Below are 16,600 nucleotides of genomic sequence, written 5' to 3'. Positions count from 1 at the left end.
CAACTACATGTCCTTGATTTAAAAATAATTACGCTCTCACATAATACATCCCAATCACAGTTTTCCTCCCTCTCCCCCCAGCCCCCACCCCACCCTGTTTCTCTTCAGAAGGGGGTCCTCTCAGGGATATCAACCAAACTTGGCACATCCAGTTGCAATAAACTAGGCATTACTTTTATTAGCCTTCATATTAAGACTGAACGAGGCAACACAGTAGGACAAGGGTCCCAAAAGCAGGCAAAGGCATCAGAGAGAGGCCCCACTGTGGGTCCATGTTCTGCTTCTCTTCGGGTGTCAGGGGGCCAATACACCAGCTCAGAGAGGACAGGGCAGGATGGCTCCAGAACGGGTGGGTCTGTAATCCCTTCCCTTCCGGGTGTCAGATGCTGCTGTCTGCCCGGCCAGGACTGGGTGAAGTAGAGTCCAGGAGGAGCAGGATCCCAGTTGGGAGTGAGTGGGGCAAAGAGGAGGGGAGAGAAGACCTTCTCCCAGGATCTCAGTGTCATGGCTCTTTTATATGAAGACCTTTTCAAATGATCTTTAATCAGGCAGCACTCTGAGATGATCTTGTTTACATTTCTTTATTGGGGGTGTGTTTGAACACATACACTTTATTCATGATGAACCAAGGATTTTATAGTTTTGGGAGAAGGGCATGAGACTATCCGGGGAGGGAAAGGTCATTGGCTGAAGGATAAGGCTACTGAGATGCCTCATAAACCTGGAGAGGTGCTCCAGGTGCGGGTTCATGACTGACTGCTTGTGGCCACCTGGCTGGAGATCATCTGGGTCATCCTGAGGCAGGCACAGAAACAGGGAAAGAGCTAGCTAGCTCTGCTCCTGCCAGTCTCAAGTTCTGAGATTTCAGGGGTTTGAACTTGCTCAACATCACAAGTTCTGTGCCAGTTCCTCTGGTGGCAAGGTCCATGTGCCCTTCTCCTCATCCTTCTGTTGGGAGTCCTGCAAAAGCACCAGGATGCACAACTGTAACACAGATGCTGAGGGTCTAGGTTAGACCCATGTAGGCTCCCTTGTGGGAAAAAAAGCCACGGTGGTGTCCTGGAGACTTTCCATATGGCGGGTCCCACAAACGGGGGAAAAAAGTCTGGAGATCCAAAGGCTGGAAGCTTTGGTGACAGTAGGCCCTGAAGACATGAGAAGGTCCATAGTTCCAAAAGGGTTTATTTTCATGGCAGATGGTAGATGGATCTGGATGTAACCCCCTAAGACTCAGGGCAGACCCAAGTTAAATAGGGAGGGAGAAAGGGGGGAGGGTCTGGGAAGAATGCTTAATTGGCTCCGCCCTTGGGCCTTCATTAGTATGTAAATTTCTCTGAGACCTGTAGTCATGCACTCAACCTGTGCACTTTGGGAGGGGTTGTAATGGCCTACATGACTGAACAATGTCAGGACTCCGGGTTCTGGGGCTGTGGCTGAACACCTGCTGTTTCTTGCTTGGAGTCCCGAGGTTCCAGGCCCATGCCCAACCAAGAACCAAGATACCCTTATACAGTCCCACACTCCCTGACTGTCCATTCGGTCTCAGTGAGCCCCTATGAATCCAGGTTTGTTGAATCTGTGGGTGTCCTTGACCCTTCTGGCTCCTCCTCCCCTCTCCCACAGGATTCCCTGAGTTCCACCTGATGTTTGGCTGTGGGTCTCTGCACCTGTTTCCATTAGTTGCTGGATGGAGCCTCTCGTGATGATCACAGAGTTATAGTAATAAAAACCACGTAGTATCGACTAAAAACAAAGAGGTTGATCAATGAAATTGAATCGAAGCCCCAGACATAAATCCACACATCTGTAGATACCTGGTTTTCGATACAGAAGCTAGAATTATCCAACAGAAAAAGGAAAGCATCTTCAACAAATGGTGCTGGTCAAACTGGATGTCTGCATGTAGAAGAATGCAAATAGATCCATCTCTGTCACCTGCAAAGACCTCAGTAAAAACAAGATACATTGAATCTGATAGAAAAGAAAGTGGGGAATAGCCTTGAATGCATCAGCACAGGAAACAACTTCCTAAGCAGAATTATCAATAATGCAGGCGCGAAGGTCGGTGATTAATAAATAAAACCTCATGATTCTGCAAGGCGAAAGACACCGTTTACAGGACAAACCGGCAGCAGTCGACAGAGTGAGGAAAGGTCTCAAGAACTCGACATCAACAAACCAAATGATTTATTTAAAAAAATGGGGTACAGAGTTCAACAGACAATTCTCAGCAGAGGAATCTCAAACGGCCTGGAAGCACTTGAGGAAATGTTCACTATTTTTTTTTTTTTCAAGACAAGGGTTTCTCTGTGTAACCTTGGCTGTCCTGAAACTAGCTCTGTAGACCAGGCTGGCCTCCAATTTAGAGTTCCTCCTGTCTCTGCCTCCTGAGTGCTGGTATTAAATGCAGACACCACCACTGCCCAGATTTTTAAAAGGTTTTCTTTAAAAAGAAAATCAGGCCGGGCGGTGGTGGCACATGCCTTTAATCCCAGCACTTGGGAGGCAGAGGCAGGCAGATTTCTGAGTTCGAGGCCAGCCTGGTCTACAAAGTAAGATCCAGGACAAACAGGGCTACACAGTGAAACCCTATTTGGAAAAAAAAGCAAAAGAAGAAGAAAGAAGAAAAAAAGAAAATGGTTATTATTAGTAGACCCCTGACTCCATCTAGTGCACATAGGTGTGAGGTCACACTCTGAGGCATGAGCAACCTCCCAAAGTTCACACTCCAAAAGAAAACTGACACTCCCTCCCTCATGTGTCACCAACCGCCAGTAGCTCTTCAGCTGCTGCTGGGGTCTGGGAGCCCCTCCCCCACCCGTGCTTGAGCTTACGCAGGAAGCCACAGCTGCTGTGATTAATTGTGCATCAGCCCTATCATGTTTACAATACAGTATTTCCCAGTGGTCCGTCCTGCCCATTCTCCAGCCCTTACACTCTTCCAGACCCCTCTTCTGTGACGGTCCCTGAGCCGTGGATGGGGACAAAGTTTCAATAGGTGTCCTATCTACGGCCGAGCTCTCACAGTCCCTAATTCTGGGCCATTTTGACCAGTATTTTCTCATTGTAAAGAGAAATTCCTCAGAGCAGGGTTGAGAGTCACCTATCTATGGGTAGTCTATATAAATATTAAGTAGGTAGTTAGTTGGGCAGTGGTGGCGCACACCTTTAATCCCAGCACTCAGAGGCAGAGGCAGGCAGAGCTCTGTGAGTTAGAGGCCAGCCTGGTCTACAGAGCTAGTTCCATGACAGCCAGGGCTATACAAAAAAATACTGTCTTAAAAAACCAAACCAAACCAATCAACCAAACACAAAAGAAGATATTTTCCTGGGTATGGTGGCACGCACTTTTAATCTCAGCACTCAAGATTGGTCTAGTCTACATAGTGAGTTCTAATGCAGTCAGGATTTCATAGTAAGACCTTGTCTAAATATAAAATAAGATAAAAAATAGTTTCATTTAACAAAATGCCATTAAGTTTCCCCAGTGGACTACGGTCTCTTTAGTCATGGAACTCTAACCAGGTTTATGCCAGCTATGAAATCCTTTGAGTAGAACAGGCTTCAAATCTAATCAGAAAATGACTGGCTATCCCTGTGGTCATAATTGCACAAGTGAGCACAACTTGCCTAGCAAGTTATCTTTAGTCAGTGTTCTATTGCTCTGAAGAGACAATGCAACCATGGCAACGCTTTCAAAAGAAAGCATTTAGTTGGGGCTTGTTTAAAGTTTCAGAGGTTTAGTCCACTATCATCAATGGTGGGGAGCATAGTGGCAGGCGGACAGACACAGTGATGGAGAAGTATCTGAGAGTTCTACATCTGGATCACAGGCAGCAGGAAGACTGAGCTACAGGACTTAGCTTGGGCTTCTGAAACACCAAAGCCCACTCCCAATGAAATACTTCCTCCATATGTATGTATATATATATATATATATACATACATATACACATACACACACACACACACACACACACACACACACACACACATATACACATACATATGAACTCTGGGCTCCTCCAGCACCATGTCTGCCTGCACGATGCCATGTTTCCACCATGATGATAATAGACTGAACCTCTGAAAGTATAAGCCAGCCTCAATAAATAAATGTTTGCATATATATGGAGAGAGAGAGAGAGAGAGAGAGAGAGAGAGAGAGAGAGAGAATAGAGATTTACTATGCAGTATATAATAATACATAGTCTAAGAGGTAACATTTATAATTAAAATTGGAATGAAAGAAACTGTATTGACTTACACAGAACTATCAGGGTTGGAACTACCTGGGAAATTGCTGCCAATGAAGCCACTGTACCTTGTGAAGTTTTTGTTATTCAATAAATTCTGACAATGTGGAAACACAAACATATTTACATTTATGACCTACCCTACTTATGACATCAGTGACCCCAGTTCCACCTTTAGGGCACTGGCATGAGTTTTAGATCTAAATAGAGAAGGAATGGAGAACTGGTCAGTGGCTGAAAGTGCTTGCTGTGCAACCATGAGGACATGAGTTCAAATCCCAGCACCCACATAACGTGATAAGCATAGGTCATGGGTCCCTGTAACCCTGGTGGTGTGTGTGTGTGTGTGTGTGTGTGTGTGTGTGTGCATAGGGAAGGGTGGACACAGGAAAATCACCTGGGCTTGTTGGCTGCCAACTGGAAAAACTGGAGCTCCAGGTTTGAGGACAAGCTCTGCCTCAAAGGAATAAGGAGGACTGTGGTAGAGGCCACGTGATGCCTTTGTTTAGCCTCTGCAGGCACACACACATGCACAGAGCACATACACAAATGCCTGTAAACACACACACACATATATACACTCACACACACACACTCACACTTATACACTCACACACTCACACATATACACTCTCTCACACACATACACACTCACACATACTCTCTCTCTCTCTCTCTCTCTCTCTCTCTCTCTCACTCACACACACACACACACACTCACACACAGGAGCTGAGGTGTCTTAGTTATGGTTTCCACTGCTGTGAAGAGACACCATGACCAAGGCAACTCTTATAAAGGCAAACATTTAATTGAGGCTGGCTTACACTTTCAGAAGTTCAGTCTATTATCATCATGGCGGGAACATGGCATCGTGCAGGCAGACTAAGTGATGGAGGAGCCAAGAGTTCTACATCTCTGCTTGGAAGGCATCTGCAAAGAGGCTGTCCTGGAGGGGGCAGAGCTTAAGCACTCCCACAACGATGCACTTCCTTCAAGAAGGCCACATCCATCCAACAGGGCCACACCTCCTAATAGTAGCGCTTCCCATGGGCCAAGCATATTCAAACCACCACACAAGGCATGCATAATTAAGTCATCCTGGTCTAGTGGTGGTCTAACCTGTCATTATCTCAGTTGTATCCTGCAAGGCGCTAGGAATTTTTTCTTATTGCTCTAAGGACAAAACTAGTTCCCAGGGGAAATTATGCTACAGGGTCCAACCTCATCCCCATGGATCTTTATTGGGAACTGTCTTTTCTGTGATGTTTTTGGAGACACTGGAATCCAATTTAGGACAAGAACACTCGACATGCTTTGCAAAGAATGGAACACCATTGTCATCTAGATACAAGCTCACTGAGTGTCCTGTGCTGATGTAAAGAAATAAACAGGTAACGAGAAGCAAAGGCAGTAGAAAAACAGAGAAGCCAGACTTTCATTTTGCTTTCAGTTATTTTGTGCACAGAAGTGAAGAGGCAATGCTTTTTAGTAAAGCAACTTCTAAGTGTCTGTTTAAACAGGATGAGTGTGCAGACATCTGCCTACCATAGCCATTGGATGCGGCGCCATACCACATCTCCCAGATTCAGAGCTCTTACTAAACCCTCGCCCCCGATCCTAGCACAAAAGGACCTTCCTAGTCTGCCACATTAATCTTGGGGGCTTATGGACCTTATGAGCAGCAATTCCATCTTCTGAGCCCTCTACAAATATCATCTGGGGAGGGATGCAGAGAAAGAGGAGATACAGGGGCCATATTTGTGCATAGTCAGCACCAGGTTGGAACCGTTCTGAAGTGTTCTTGGCTGTGTCAGCCTTTCCCTGGAATCTCTGGTAGCAGAAGAGTAAGGTGAGTGAAGAATTGTGTGTTGAATGGTGAAGTCCAGTGTTACACCTTCTTCTGGGGAGATAGTGAGGAGCCCAAGGAGCTCACAGGAAAAAGACTCCACAGGTCAAGTGGTGGTGGCTCATACCATTCATCCCAGCACTCAGGAGGTGGATCTCTGAATCCAAGGTCATCCTGGTCTACAGAGCAAGTTCTAGGACAGCCCCAGTTACTCAGAGAAAATCTGTCTCAATAAAGTGGTCCTTGTTACCTTCAAAAGAATCCAGAGAAGGCACACAGACAAAAATGGAGAAGACAGCTAGAGTTTATTCCAGAGTAAAGAGAAAGATGAAAGAGTGAGCAGTGGCCTAGGGCCTTGTTGTCCTAGTCAGGCTCTGTACTATTTCTATAATCTCTAAAGCAAGCAGCCTTTCCCAAGGTTGTTTCCTGTACAGATGACTGACAGGCTTGTTTGGTGTGGTTGCATTAGGAGGGTTGATAATATATCTCCAGCTGTCAGTCTATTGAAACAATTGAATCTCAAAGTCACAGCCCCCTTATGACGGGGACAGCAGAACCATTCTCATGCAACGTATTCCAGAGGGCAATGAAAATGAGACTATGTTGGGTGGCTTTTACCGGCAGCCCAGGAATCTCCGGCTGGGAGAACGGACAGGCTGAAACTCTGGTGCTGGCCAGAGGAAGAACTTACCTATCAGCAACTGATTTCACAGTTCTGATAACTCATTAAACAACCTTGCAAGACAGATCAGAACAGGGGCATTGATGGGTAGAGCTGTACTTTGATCAGGGCTTTTTAATTATGCACACAAATTGCTCTCTATTGAGACCTAAAAGTCATGTCAGGATCCTGAAGATAGACTTAGGGTTTGGTATCTCCGGGGCCCTTCATTTGTTCCTTATCCCAATATGACCACATTGACTATGTATCTCTTCTCTGCTTTTCAATATTACTTCTCTTAAATTGGTATCCTAAGAATGGTGGCCTAGTTTGTTGGGACAGAAAGAGACCAAGCCTCTGTCGTAAAAACATTGATAAAAGTGACACTCCAAGCCCTCTGAGCGTACTCATGGAGTCTCAGCACACCAAATGACATCCTCGAGTCTTGTAGGCAAAATAAAAATGAAAGCTGGTGGCTGTGTCTGTGGAAAACACAACGTGAAGTGTTATGATAGCTGGGACAACAGCCAGGCTCTAACTTGTTGCTCCTGGCACCCAAAGCAATTTCGAGTTTGTATCTGTCTGTCTGCTCTGGAGGCAAGCAAGGCCAAGGATTAGTAGACTGTCATTTGTTCCCACCAGGAGCTGTCCACTGTATTCCCTGCCTGTGGAGCAGGAAGTCACTCTGATGGATGATACTGTTTGGTGTGATTCAGGAGAGATCCGATTTAGCTGCTGAACTTGTCTGGGAGGCGCAAGATAAGGAAATGAGTGTGGTTCGTTGTTCCCAGTTTAAGGAGATGGGCTGACGCAAACCGGCGTTGGTTGGCATAATTTGTCCATTTTCATTCTGGATTTGAAAGCAGCTATCCTGATTGCTAGGTTAGCTAGCTAATAAGTGAAGGGACTCTAGCCATACTGGGCGTGGCAAAGGGGGATGAAGGGGGTATAATGGATCCATGTTAGGATGAAGCGTTTCATTTTAATCAGACATATTATTAAGTGAGCCAAAGGGGCTTTTGATTGCTGGACTTCGATAGCTGGACCTCAGTAGTCAGCCTCAGGAGGAGGAAGTGGCCAAATAAAGGACTAGACCTTGGTGTCTAGCTTTAGGGATCTAATCTAACAGATTTTAGCAAGGCAGGGGGTGTTGGGTTCGGGATGAAAGCTGAGAAAATTCACTTCAAAGCCGGAAGCTTCAGGGAGGCGGTCAGCTCGGGATCTGAACCTGTATTGCATATTTAAAGGGAGAAACTGCAAAGCAAGGGGGCTTGGGTGACCTGTAGGGGTCATCCGATCATATTTTGACATTATAGGTTAAGCAGAGGAGTATCTGTTAGAGACTGGGGCTTTACCAGGACACCTGGCTTCAAGGCCCTTAACTCATTCCCTTAGACACTCACTCCAGAATCCAAGGCCCTCGTCCTCCTAGACACTTGGTCTGGAGCTGGAGTGGTGAGGGAGCGAAGGAGCTGGTGAGCTGCCTGTAGTTACTGAGGGCTTGGCGGGCATCGGTTACCTATTTTTACAGCTCAGGTACCTTGGCTAAGATAACAGCAAGTTTTATATTCGTTTGCCAATTTAACAGGCAATTAAGAAAATATTTGGAGGGACAGGGTAGGATCAGGTCCCGAGACTAGGAATGTGAATCTAGTTTGACTGTTAGCAAAATGGGAATGTTGCTTTGGAGAAGGCTGGGCTCTGGTGGCTGTTTCCTTACCAGGGAATTGGGGAGAGGGGAGGGCCTGCCAGAGCTCTGTTAGCCATGCTTGTGCCGGCTAGAGTCCCTTCAGTTGTTACACAGCTAGCCTAGCTGAATCAACTCGTTAATGGTTTGGTGAGAGATCTCTGCCTCCCCACACATATGCACACGCTCACATATCCACATAAGTACATATAACACATGCACAGTCATCACCACCACCATCATCATCACCATCACCATCATCACCATCACCACCACCATCATCATCACCATCATCATCATCCTCATCAAACCAGATTTGCTTGCCTACCAATTTAAGTAACGTTTTTAGCGTTGCCAACTGTAATTGTATAGGTATGAGAAACTATGCGCCTCTTCTCTCTCGCTGGTTCCTGTGAGGAATTGATATTGAATAGCTTTTATTTTCTAATTGACACATGAAGTCATGTAGTCCAGGATGGAGACCAGCTTGCTATATGGCCAAACACGAACTGCTTCCATCTCTCAAGTGCTAGCACTCCAGGCCTGCGCCACCATGTCCCGTTTATGTGATAGTGGGGACCAAACAAGTGTCTTGTGCATGCCCGGCAGGCTCGACTCTACCAGTTGAACCACATCCGCAGGCATCGAATAGTCTTTCGATGATCTAAGCGTGCACTCTAATGTTACTGCGTCATTTTGTGTTTTAATATATGATCACTTTCAGATAGAGGCAGAAAATTAGATGGCTGTACCATTAGTGCTAGTACAGATTTATCTACGTGAAGAGCCTCGACAGGAGAAAGATATGCTCCCTCTGACCCACAGTAGGTGAGTAGGGGCTTAACTGTGCTGTTAGTAGTGTCTACACAGTGAGAAGCTGTTTTGTGGTTGTATGAATTACTTTCCTATTGCCGTGATGAAACACCACGACCAAGGCTACCTTGGGAAGGAAGAGTTTATTTGGATTAGAGTCCATGATGTTGGGGACAGTGTGGCCTCTGGAGCAGCTCAGAGCCTACTTCTTCAATGGCAGGCACGAAGCAGAAAGGATAAACTAGACACATTTCGAATCTTTAAACTCTCAAAGCGCAGGCCCAGGCGACATACTTCTTCCATTAAGGCCATAGCTTCTAAACCTCCCCAAGCAGCGCCACCTACAGGGACCAAGTACTCAGATATGAGCCTCTGGGGGATACCCTCATGTATGGGCCTCTGGGGGATATCCTCATGTATGAGCCTCTGGGGGATACCCTCATGTATGGGCCTCTGGGGGATATCCTCATGTATGAGGCTCTGGGGGATATCCTCATGTATGAGGCTCTGGGGATATCCTCATGTATGAGGCTCTGGGGGATATCCTCATGTATGAGGCTCTGGGGGATATCCTCATGTATGGGCCTCTGGGGGATATCCTCATGTATGAGGCTCTGGGGGATACCCTCATGTATGAGGCTCTGGGGGATATCCTCATGTATGAGGCTCTGGGGGATATCCTCATGTATGAGCCTCTGGGGGATATCCTCATGTATGAGCCTCTGGGGGATACCCTCATGTATGAGGCTCTGGGGGATATCCTCATGTATGAGCCTCTGGGGGATATCCTCATGTATGAGGCTCTGGGGATATCCTCATGTATGAGGCTCTGGGGGATATCCTCATGTATGAGGCTCTGGGGGATATCCTCATGTATGGGCCTCTGGGGGATATCCTCATGTATGGGGCTCTGGGGGATATCCTCATGTATGGGCCTCTGGGGGATATCCTCATGTATGGGGCTCTGGGGGATATCCTCATGTATGGGCCTCTGGGGGATATCCTCATGTATGGTGCCCTAATGGTAAACATTGCTATGTAACTGGGAGTTTTAAATCTACTTTGGCATGCATGTACGTTGCAAGATTATCAAGATTTTATTTTTTTAAATCAATTTTTAAAAAAGATTTTATTTACTTGTTATATATACATGATGAGTACACTGTAGCTGTCTTCAGACACACCAGAAGAGGGCGCCAGATCCCATTACAGATGGTTGTGGCCACCATGTGGTTGCTGGGAATTGAACTCAGGACCTCTGGAAGAGCAGTCAGTGTTCTTAACCACTGATCCATTTTTCCAGTCCCAAGATTCTATGGTATTTATTTATTTATTTATTTATTTAGGATAATTGCTTATAGAGCTGGAGAAATCACTCAGTAGTTAAGAGAGCTTCCAGCTCTTCTAGAGGACCTGAGTTTAGGTCTCAGCACCCATGTGCTCACTGCCTATAACTACAGCTTTAGGGAATATGACACCTTCTTTGAGGACCTCTGCACCCCTCCACATATTTACACATAATTAAAAATAAAATAAGTTTTTAAAGAAAGATAATTACTTATGTTTTCTGAGGTTTTCGCAAGGCTTTTGGATACTCAGAAAAGGGTCCTTTAGGTATCTATTTATGTTGAAGTCTTTTAAATGACCACTTTATAAACAACTATAATTTCAAAGTGATTCAATTACATTTAACACCCAGTGTAGCTATGATTAAAAATGTATGCACCCATGGAATAAAAATAATAAGAAATGAAGAATAGCTTTAAAATATGTGTAGGGCCAAGAATGTGTGTAGGGCTCAGCAAGTAATGATGCCTGTCGCTAAGTCTGCCGCTCTGAGTTCAATCCCTGGGACTCACATGGAGGAAGAGTTTTCTGGATCACTGACTCCTGTCAATTGTTCTCTGACCTGCATACATGTATAGTGGTACATGTGCAGCCTCACAGGATAAAGAAATAAATTAAAATGTATATACCTATATGTCTAAAGTCTATATAAATGCTATATAACACTTTCAATTTAACAGCATAGAAATCTAATACAATAAAAGCATATGAGAAGCGTTCTCTTTCATACAATATTCTTGGATGGTCAACATGGAAAATGGCAAGAAAAAAAGAGATTTGTTGTTTTCATCTTTATTATATCTAACCAACATGATTCAGATAAACTCATGCACTTGGGAAATCATAGTAGTTAAAACCTGATCTGTGTGTATTTGCCATGACTAAATTAGAATTGAGTTATTATATGAGATACACATGTACCAGAAAGCATGTGCTACAAGCTGTCTTCAATTAATAGGATGTCTAAAAGCTGGATTTCTGTCTGTGCTGTAGATATATGACCCTAGCAAGCCAAAGATTATGAATTTTGCTTTAAAAGAAAATATGTAGGTACACACACACACACACACACACACACACACACACGTACACATTTCTTATTCTGTAGCAGGACATAAAAAGAGAGCCAATGCCTTGTCAATGAGTCTGAAGAGAAGGATGCTTAGAACTTAGAGGATGGGTTTATAAGAAACATTAAATATTAGTCTTTTATATCAAATACTATAAAACTTTTATTTACTACTATGAATATATTTATAATTCAATCTCCCCACATTGTAAAATGTTTACACAAACCTTTTACTGATCCTCACCTTGTAAATAGTTATGAAAAAATTTTAATTTCCACCATTTGGTAACATGTATGGAAAACTTAAAACATAGTTTGACCTTTATTTTATGTGTATGTGGGTTTTGCCTGGGTGTATGTATATGTACCACATGTGTGACTAGACTCCACAGAGATCAGAAGAGGGCATTGGCTATCACAGAACTGGAGTTACAGAAGGTTCTGAGCGATCATGTAGATCCTGGGAACTGAACACTGGTCCTGCAATCTCTCCAGCGCTTTTGCAAGACTTACTAAGAGTTTTGTTTATACAAATGTTGGTACGTTCCCAAGACTTGAATACTCACCCTTTCCCACTTTCCTTCATTGCTTTTGCAGCAATTCTTTTAAAACCAACCAATCAACCAACCAACCAATCAACAAGCCAGCCAACCAACCAACCAACCAACCAACCAACCAACCAACCAACAAGCCAGCCAGCCAGCCAACCAACCAACCAGCCAGCCAGCCAGCCAGTGAACCAGTGAGCCAGCCAGCCAGCCAGCCAGCTAGCCAACCAACCAACCAACAAACCAACCAACCAACCAACCAACCAACCAAGACTGAGATCTTTCCCTCCAGGAAGTGAGTAGAAAACTTGTGAGGATAAACACCTGCTGAATTTCCTGGTTGAGCTGCTCACCTTTCTGCTTCTGATCAGAAAGAAAGTTTTGCCATGTGGAGGAGCTTTTTGAAACCCAGAAATTAATTTCTAGTATGGTCATTTAAAGCAAGAACAAACCAAACTTCACCTGCTCCTTCCTGTTCAACAGAAGGGTACCCTCAGAACTTACTGTACAGACACAGTAACAAGGGAGGGGAAAGACATACGGAAATTTTGTCTTAAGTATCTCTTACCAGACTTTTAGTTTTACAAGGGAAGAAATTTCTTTACTGGTCACTACTGACCCAGTACAGGATTAAAAAACAAAAAAAAAAAACCGAGATTATCTGCCTGGATTCATGTTTAGCTTCCAGAATTTATGATAGATATTTGTTATCTTCAAGGTTGTCTTGAAGTAGGTACTCTCAGCCAGTGAAGTTCTCAGGCCAGGCAAACACACATTACTCTAGGCCAGGGGATGAAAGGGTCCTAAGTACAGAACAAAGTTCAAGATTAAAACTGCCTGTTCAGTCTAGCTTGTAAAACTTGATTACTTGGGAGTCAAAGGCATAGTAAGGTTAGTTATATTGTTTTCTTAAAGGCAGGATAAATTTAAACAAGTCGAGTACACAGCAGGAAAACAGGCTGAGTACATAGTTTTAAATGGTCTCAAATCATATGAATATCTTGGTGGCAAGGTCTGGCAAAAGTTAAGTTCTGAAGACCAGCTGATGAGGCATTTCCAGAAACCATTCCCGCAGCAGCCATGGCTGAGTGACATCAGGATATAAAGGGAGAAGCCAAGGGGCTCAGTCCAGAGAGCACAAGTAAGGAAGGAGCAGGGACCTAGTCTGGTGCAGGAGGAGAGGCCAGAGCAGCAAAGGGAGAATGGGTTAAGCCAGCTAGAGACTGAACCATGGAGGATGGCTTTGGAATACGGGGGTTTTCCAGGTGCACCTTTAGATTTTGGGAGCCAAGTGTCATATAACAACATGGGACCCACTGCTCAGCTATTAATCAGAATGTTAGCACAGTGACATTATGTGTCAGGAAGGTCACAGTGTGGGCATGTGGATGAAGCCATCTCTTCTGAAGCCTCTTGAGCCTATGGGAGAAGAGGGTTTCTGAATGTTCTCTTGTCTGAATGTGGGGTATGGGGATCTCTTACATCTGATATCTTTTTCTCAGAGCCTCATTGAAATCTTACCATCTCTGTGTGGCTTCTAAGTGCCAGATTGTAACATACACCCTCAGGAGCCATGCTGCTGTTGCTGACCTTGGCTCTCCTTGCCGGTCCTACCTGCAGGGCCCAGAGTGAGTACCTGAGCCTTTGTGGCCTTCACTTTCCCTGTCCTGTACTAAGCACAAGGGCCTCTGAGGGAAGGAGTGGTCCTGAACACTCTCCTAATGTCTCACTTTCAGATGTCCTGGGGAATAGTGGCGGCACTTACTTCTATGTTCACGGTGAAGACCAGGGGGAACTTAAAGGCATGAGAATCTTCTTAACAGCAATAAACCTCATCAAAGGGTAAGTAGGACTCCGGTTCCTGGGTTTCCCTGCAGCACCCCTCAATTGGACCCACTTCCTGTGGCTTACCTAGAAACCTGATCTGAGCAAGCCTACTCAGGACTGTAATACCCAGGCTTGATTAAGACTGGACAGTCCTCAGAGATACAGGTGGAGAAGGACCTCCAACTTTCTTGTTCAGAAAGGACCATAGAGGCTTGAAGAGTCTCTCTTCCAGGTGGTTGTGGTGGCTTTAGTGCCTCTTGGTAGTGACAGAAACTGATCACATGTCTGAGAAGTCTTCACAAGGCATAAAATGAGAGTTCTCTCCGTCACTCGGAACCTTTGATTCACTCCAGAAAGGTGGTCATTCCCTTTGGACAGGCCAGGTCTTGACTGGCCTCCTCAGTGTCTGACTCTTGAGATCTGTTCTCCTAGATTGTCACTAAGACCTTTGTTACTATTTCCCAACTTGGTAAATGCAAACACAGTCCCCCAAGATTAATAGAATTTCAGAGGAACAATGAATATTCTTTTTTTTTCCCTCAGACAGGGTTTGCTCTGTATAGCCTTGGCAGTCCTGGAACTCATTCTGTAGACCAGGCTGGCCTCGAACTCAGAAATCCGCCTGCCTCTGCCTTCCAAGTGCTGGGATTAAAGGCATGAGCCACCACTGCCCAGCATGAATATTCTTTTAGTGTATCTTCTGTGCAATATTGAGGTTATCTTAATTCTTAAAACCTTTGATGTTGGGTGAATGGGGAGAAGGCTCGGTGGATAAAGTGTTTGCTGTGTGAGTGTGAGGCCCTAAGTTTGGATGCCCAGAACCCATGTGAAAGCCAAGAGCAGCAGCATAGGACTGTACCCCTAAACTGTGTGAGCAGAGATGGGGGGCCTGAACTGCCCACAAGCCAGGGTCTTACTCAAAAGGCAATTCCAGGTTGCCATGGAGACTGCCTAACAACATGAGGGGCATGTCTGGGAAAAAGACAGGGAAAGTAAGAGCGAACATTTGCTCTGCAAACATGAAGGCCTGGGTTCAGATTCCCAGAAGCCATAGAAAAGGAAAAGGTGTCTGGAAGGATGGAGGTGGCTGTCAGGTAAGCACTGGGGTCAGTGACAGGAAGATCCCAGGAGTCCTGGCCAGCCAGTCTAGCTGTAACACAGTCTCCATTCAGTGAGAAACCCTGTCTCCAGGCAATAAGGCATATGGCCATAGAGGAAGACACTGGTGCCCAACTCTAGCCTTTACATGCCCACACATGCATCGCAGACAGACAGACAGACAGACACATGCAGAATACACACACACACACACACACACACCGTCATCATCATCATCTTCATCATCTTCATCTGCATACTCAGTTCAACACTGACAACATGAAAATACTGTCTTGTTTCCTTCCATGGTGCTGGGAGTTGAACCCACCTCCCACCTCCACTAAGAACTTGCTACATGTGGGCTAAATGGATGAACATCTATAAATGCATACACATACACGTGCACAAAATGAATAATGAATCAATGTCAAAAATGACCAAACAGACCCTGTAACATGTGGCATAGTGTACTGAATATTACTCATGGTTATCTGAAATTCTAGTTGTATTGGACATCCTTCCTGCATTCTGTTTCTGATTTGATAAGCATCTTAATTTGCAAGCAAAGAAAGAAGCTGGCATTAGGAACAGTCCGGAAGATTTGGGGTGGTCATGTCACACCTTTGCTCAGTAGGACAGCTTCCAGGGCTCCCCCGTTACCCCTGTTCCTCCCTGACTACACAAGGAGAGAAGAGCTGAGAAGAGCCTGTCTCTCTGGTCTCTGCTCATAAGGTCTGTCTCGGGTATACTGATCTTAGCAGTGTGGCTCCTGCCTCATTTGGGGCTGATAAGGTAGAGGACTCCAGAGGGGGAGCTGTGAGTTGGGTAGAGCCTGCAAAACATTCCAGCTCTGGGTGGGTGCAGTAGCAGACATAGCTGCCCTGGTACAGGTGTCTGACCTGGGCAAGACTCTCTGAGGTCGTTTGAGGAGGGATGTGCCTGGAAGGGGAAGGATCCAGGCTGCCCCATGAGAGCTGGGCATTTCTGGAGACTGAACTGTGAACCAGGAACCAGAATAGATAGGATGCAGATGTGAGAAAAACTGGCGTCCTGAGGTTGTGCTGACTTGATCTCTTTCCAGCATGCAGCTGCAGTTTGGCAATTACTGGAGTGAAGTCTATGGATCCCGGTCACCAAAGTATAGAGAGTTCCTTCTGCAGGACGGAGAGCTCGTGATAAAGGTGGACGGCACTGCAAAGCTCTGCCTGACTTCCCTGAACTTCACTACAAACAAGGGGCATGTGGCCACCTTTGGTGTTAGAAGGGGCAATTCCTTCAATGACAGTGGAGGTGCAGACAAGTATCTAGTGACTGTCAATGGTGTGTATGCACCAGGCCTCTGTATCAGAGGGATGGGCTTCAAATGGGGAAACATCCATGATGACAACCATGGCCATGATGACAATGAGGAAAGAGATGGTGATGACAAAGGTGATGATGATGATGA

At 45.3% G+C, this 16,600-nt stretch overlaps 1 protein-coding gene across 1 annotated transcript in view; it reads right to left on the bottom strand.

The window, feature by feature from the left end:
• Positions 1 to 15,382: 15,382 nt before the first annotated feature.
• The window catches only part of LOC114615273 (prostatic spermine-binding protein-like), a gene marked incomplete at its 3' end in the record, with an annotated part of 7,293 nt that continues 6,075 nt past the window's right edge, over positions 15,383 to 16,600 (bottom strand). Inside the window, exon 5 of the mRNA XM_028761005.1 lies at positions 15,383 to 15,405. Coding sequence (XP_028616838.1) covers positions 15,383 to 15,405 — 23 coding nt within the window. The remainder of the gene's footprint in view (positions 15,406 to 16,600) is intronic.

Source organism: Grammomys surdaster, unplaced genomic scaffold, assembly GCF_004785775.1.
Source record: "Grammomys surdaster isolate TR1022 unplaced genomic scaffold, NIH_TR_1.0 126612, whole genome shotgun sequence".
Taxonomy (NCBI): domain Eukaryota; kingdom Metazoa; phylum Chordata; class Mammalia; order Rodentia; family Muridae; genus Grammomys; species Grammomys surdaster.
This window is presented reverse-complemented; position numbering and strand designations above follow the sequence as displayed.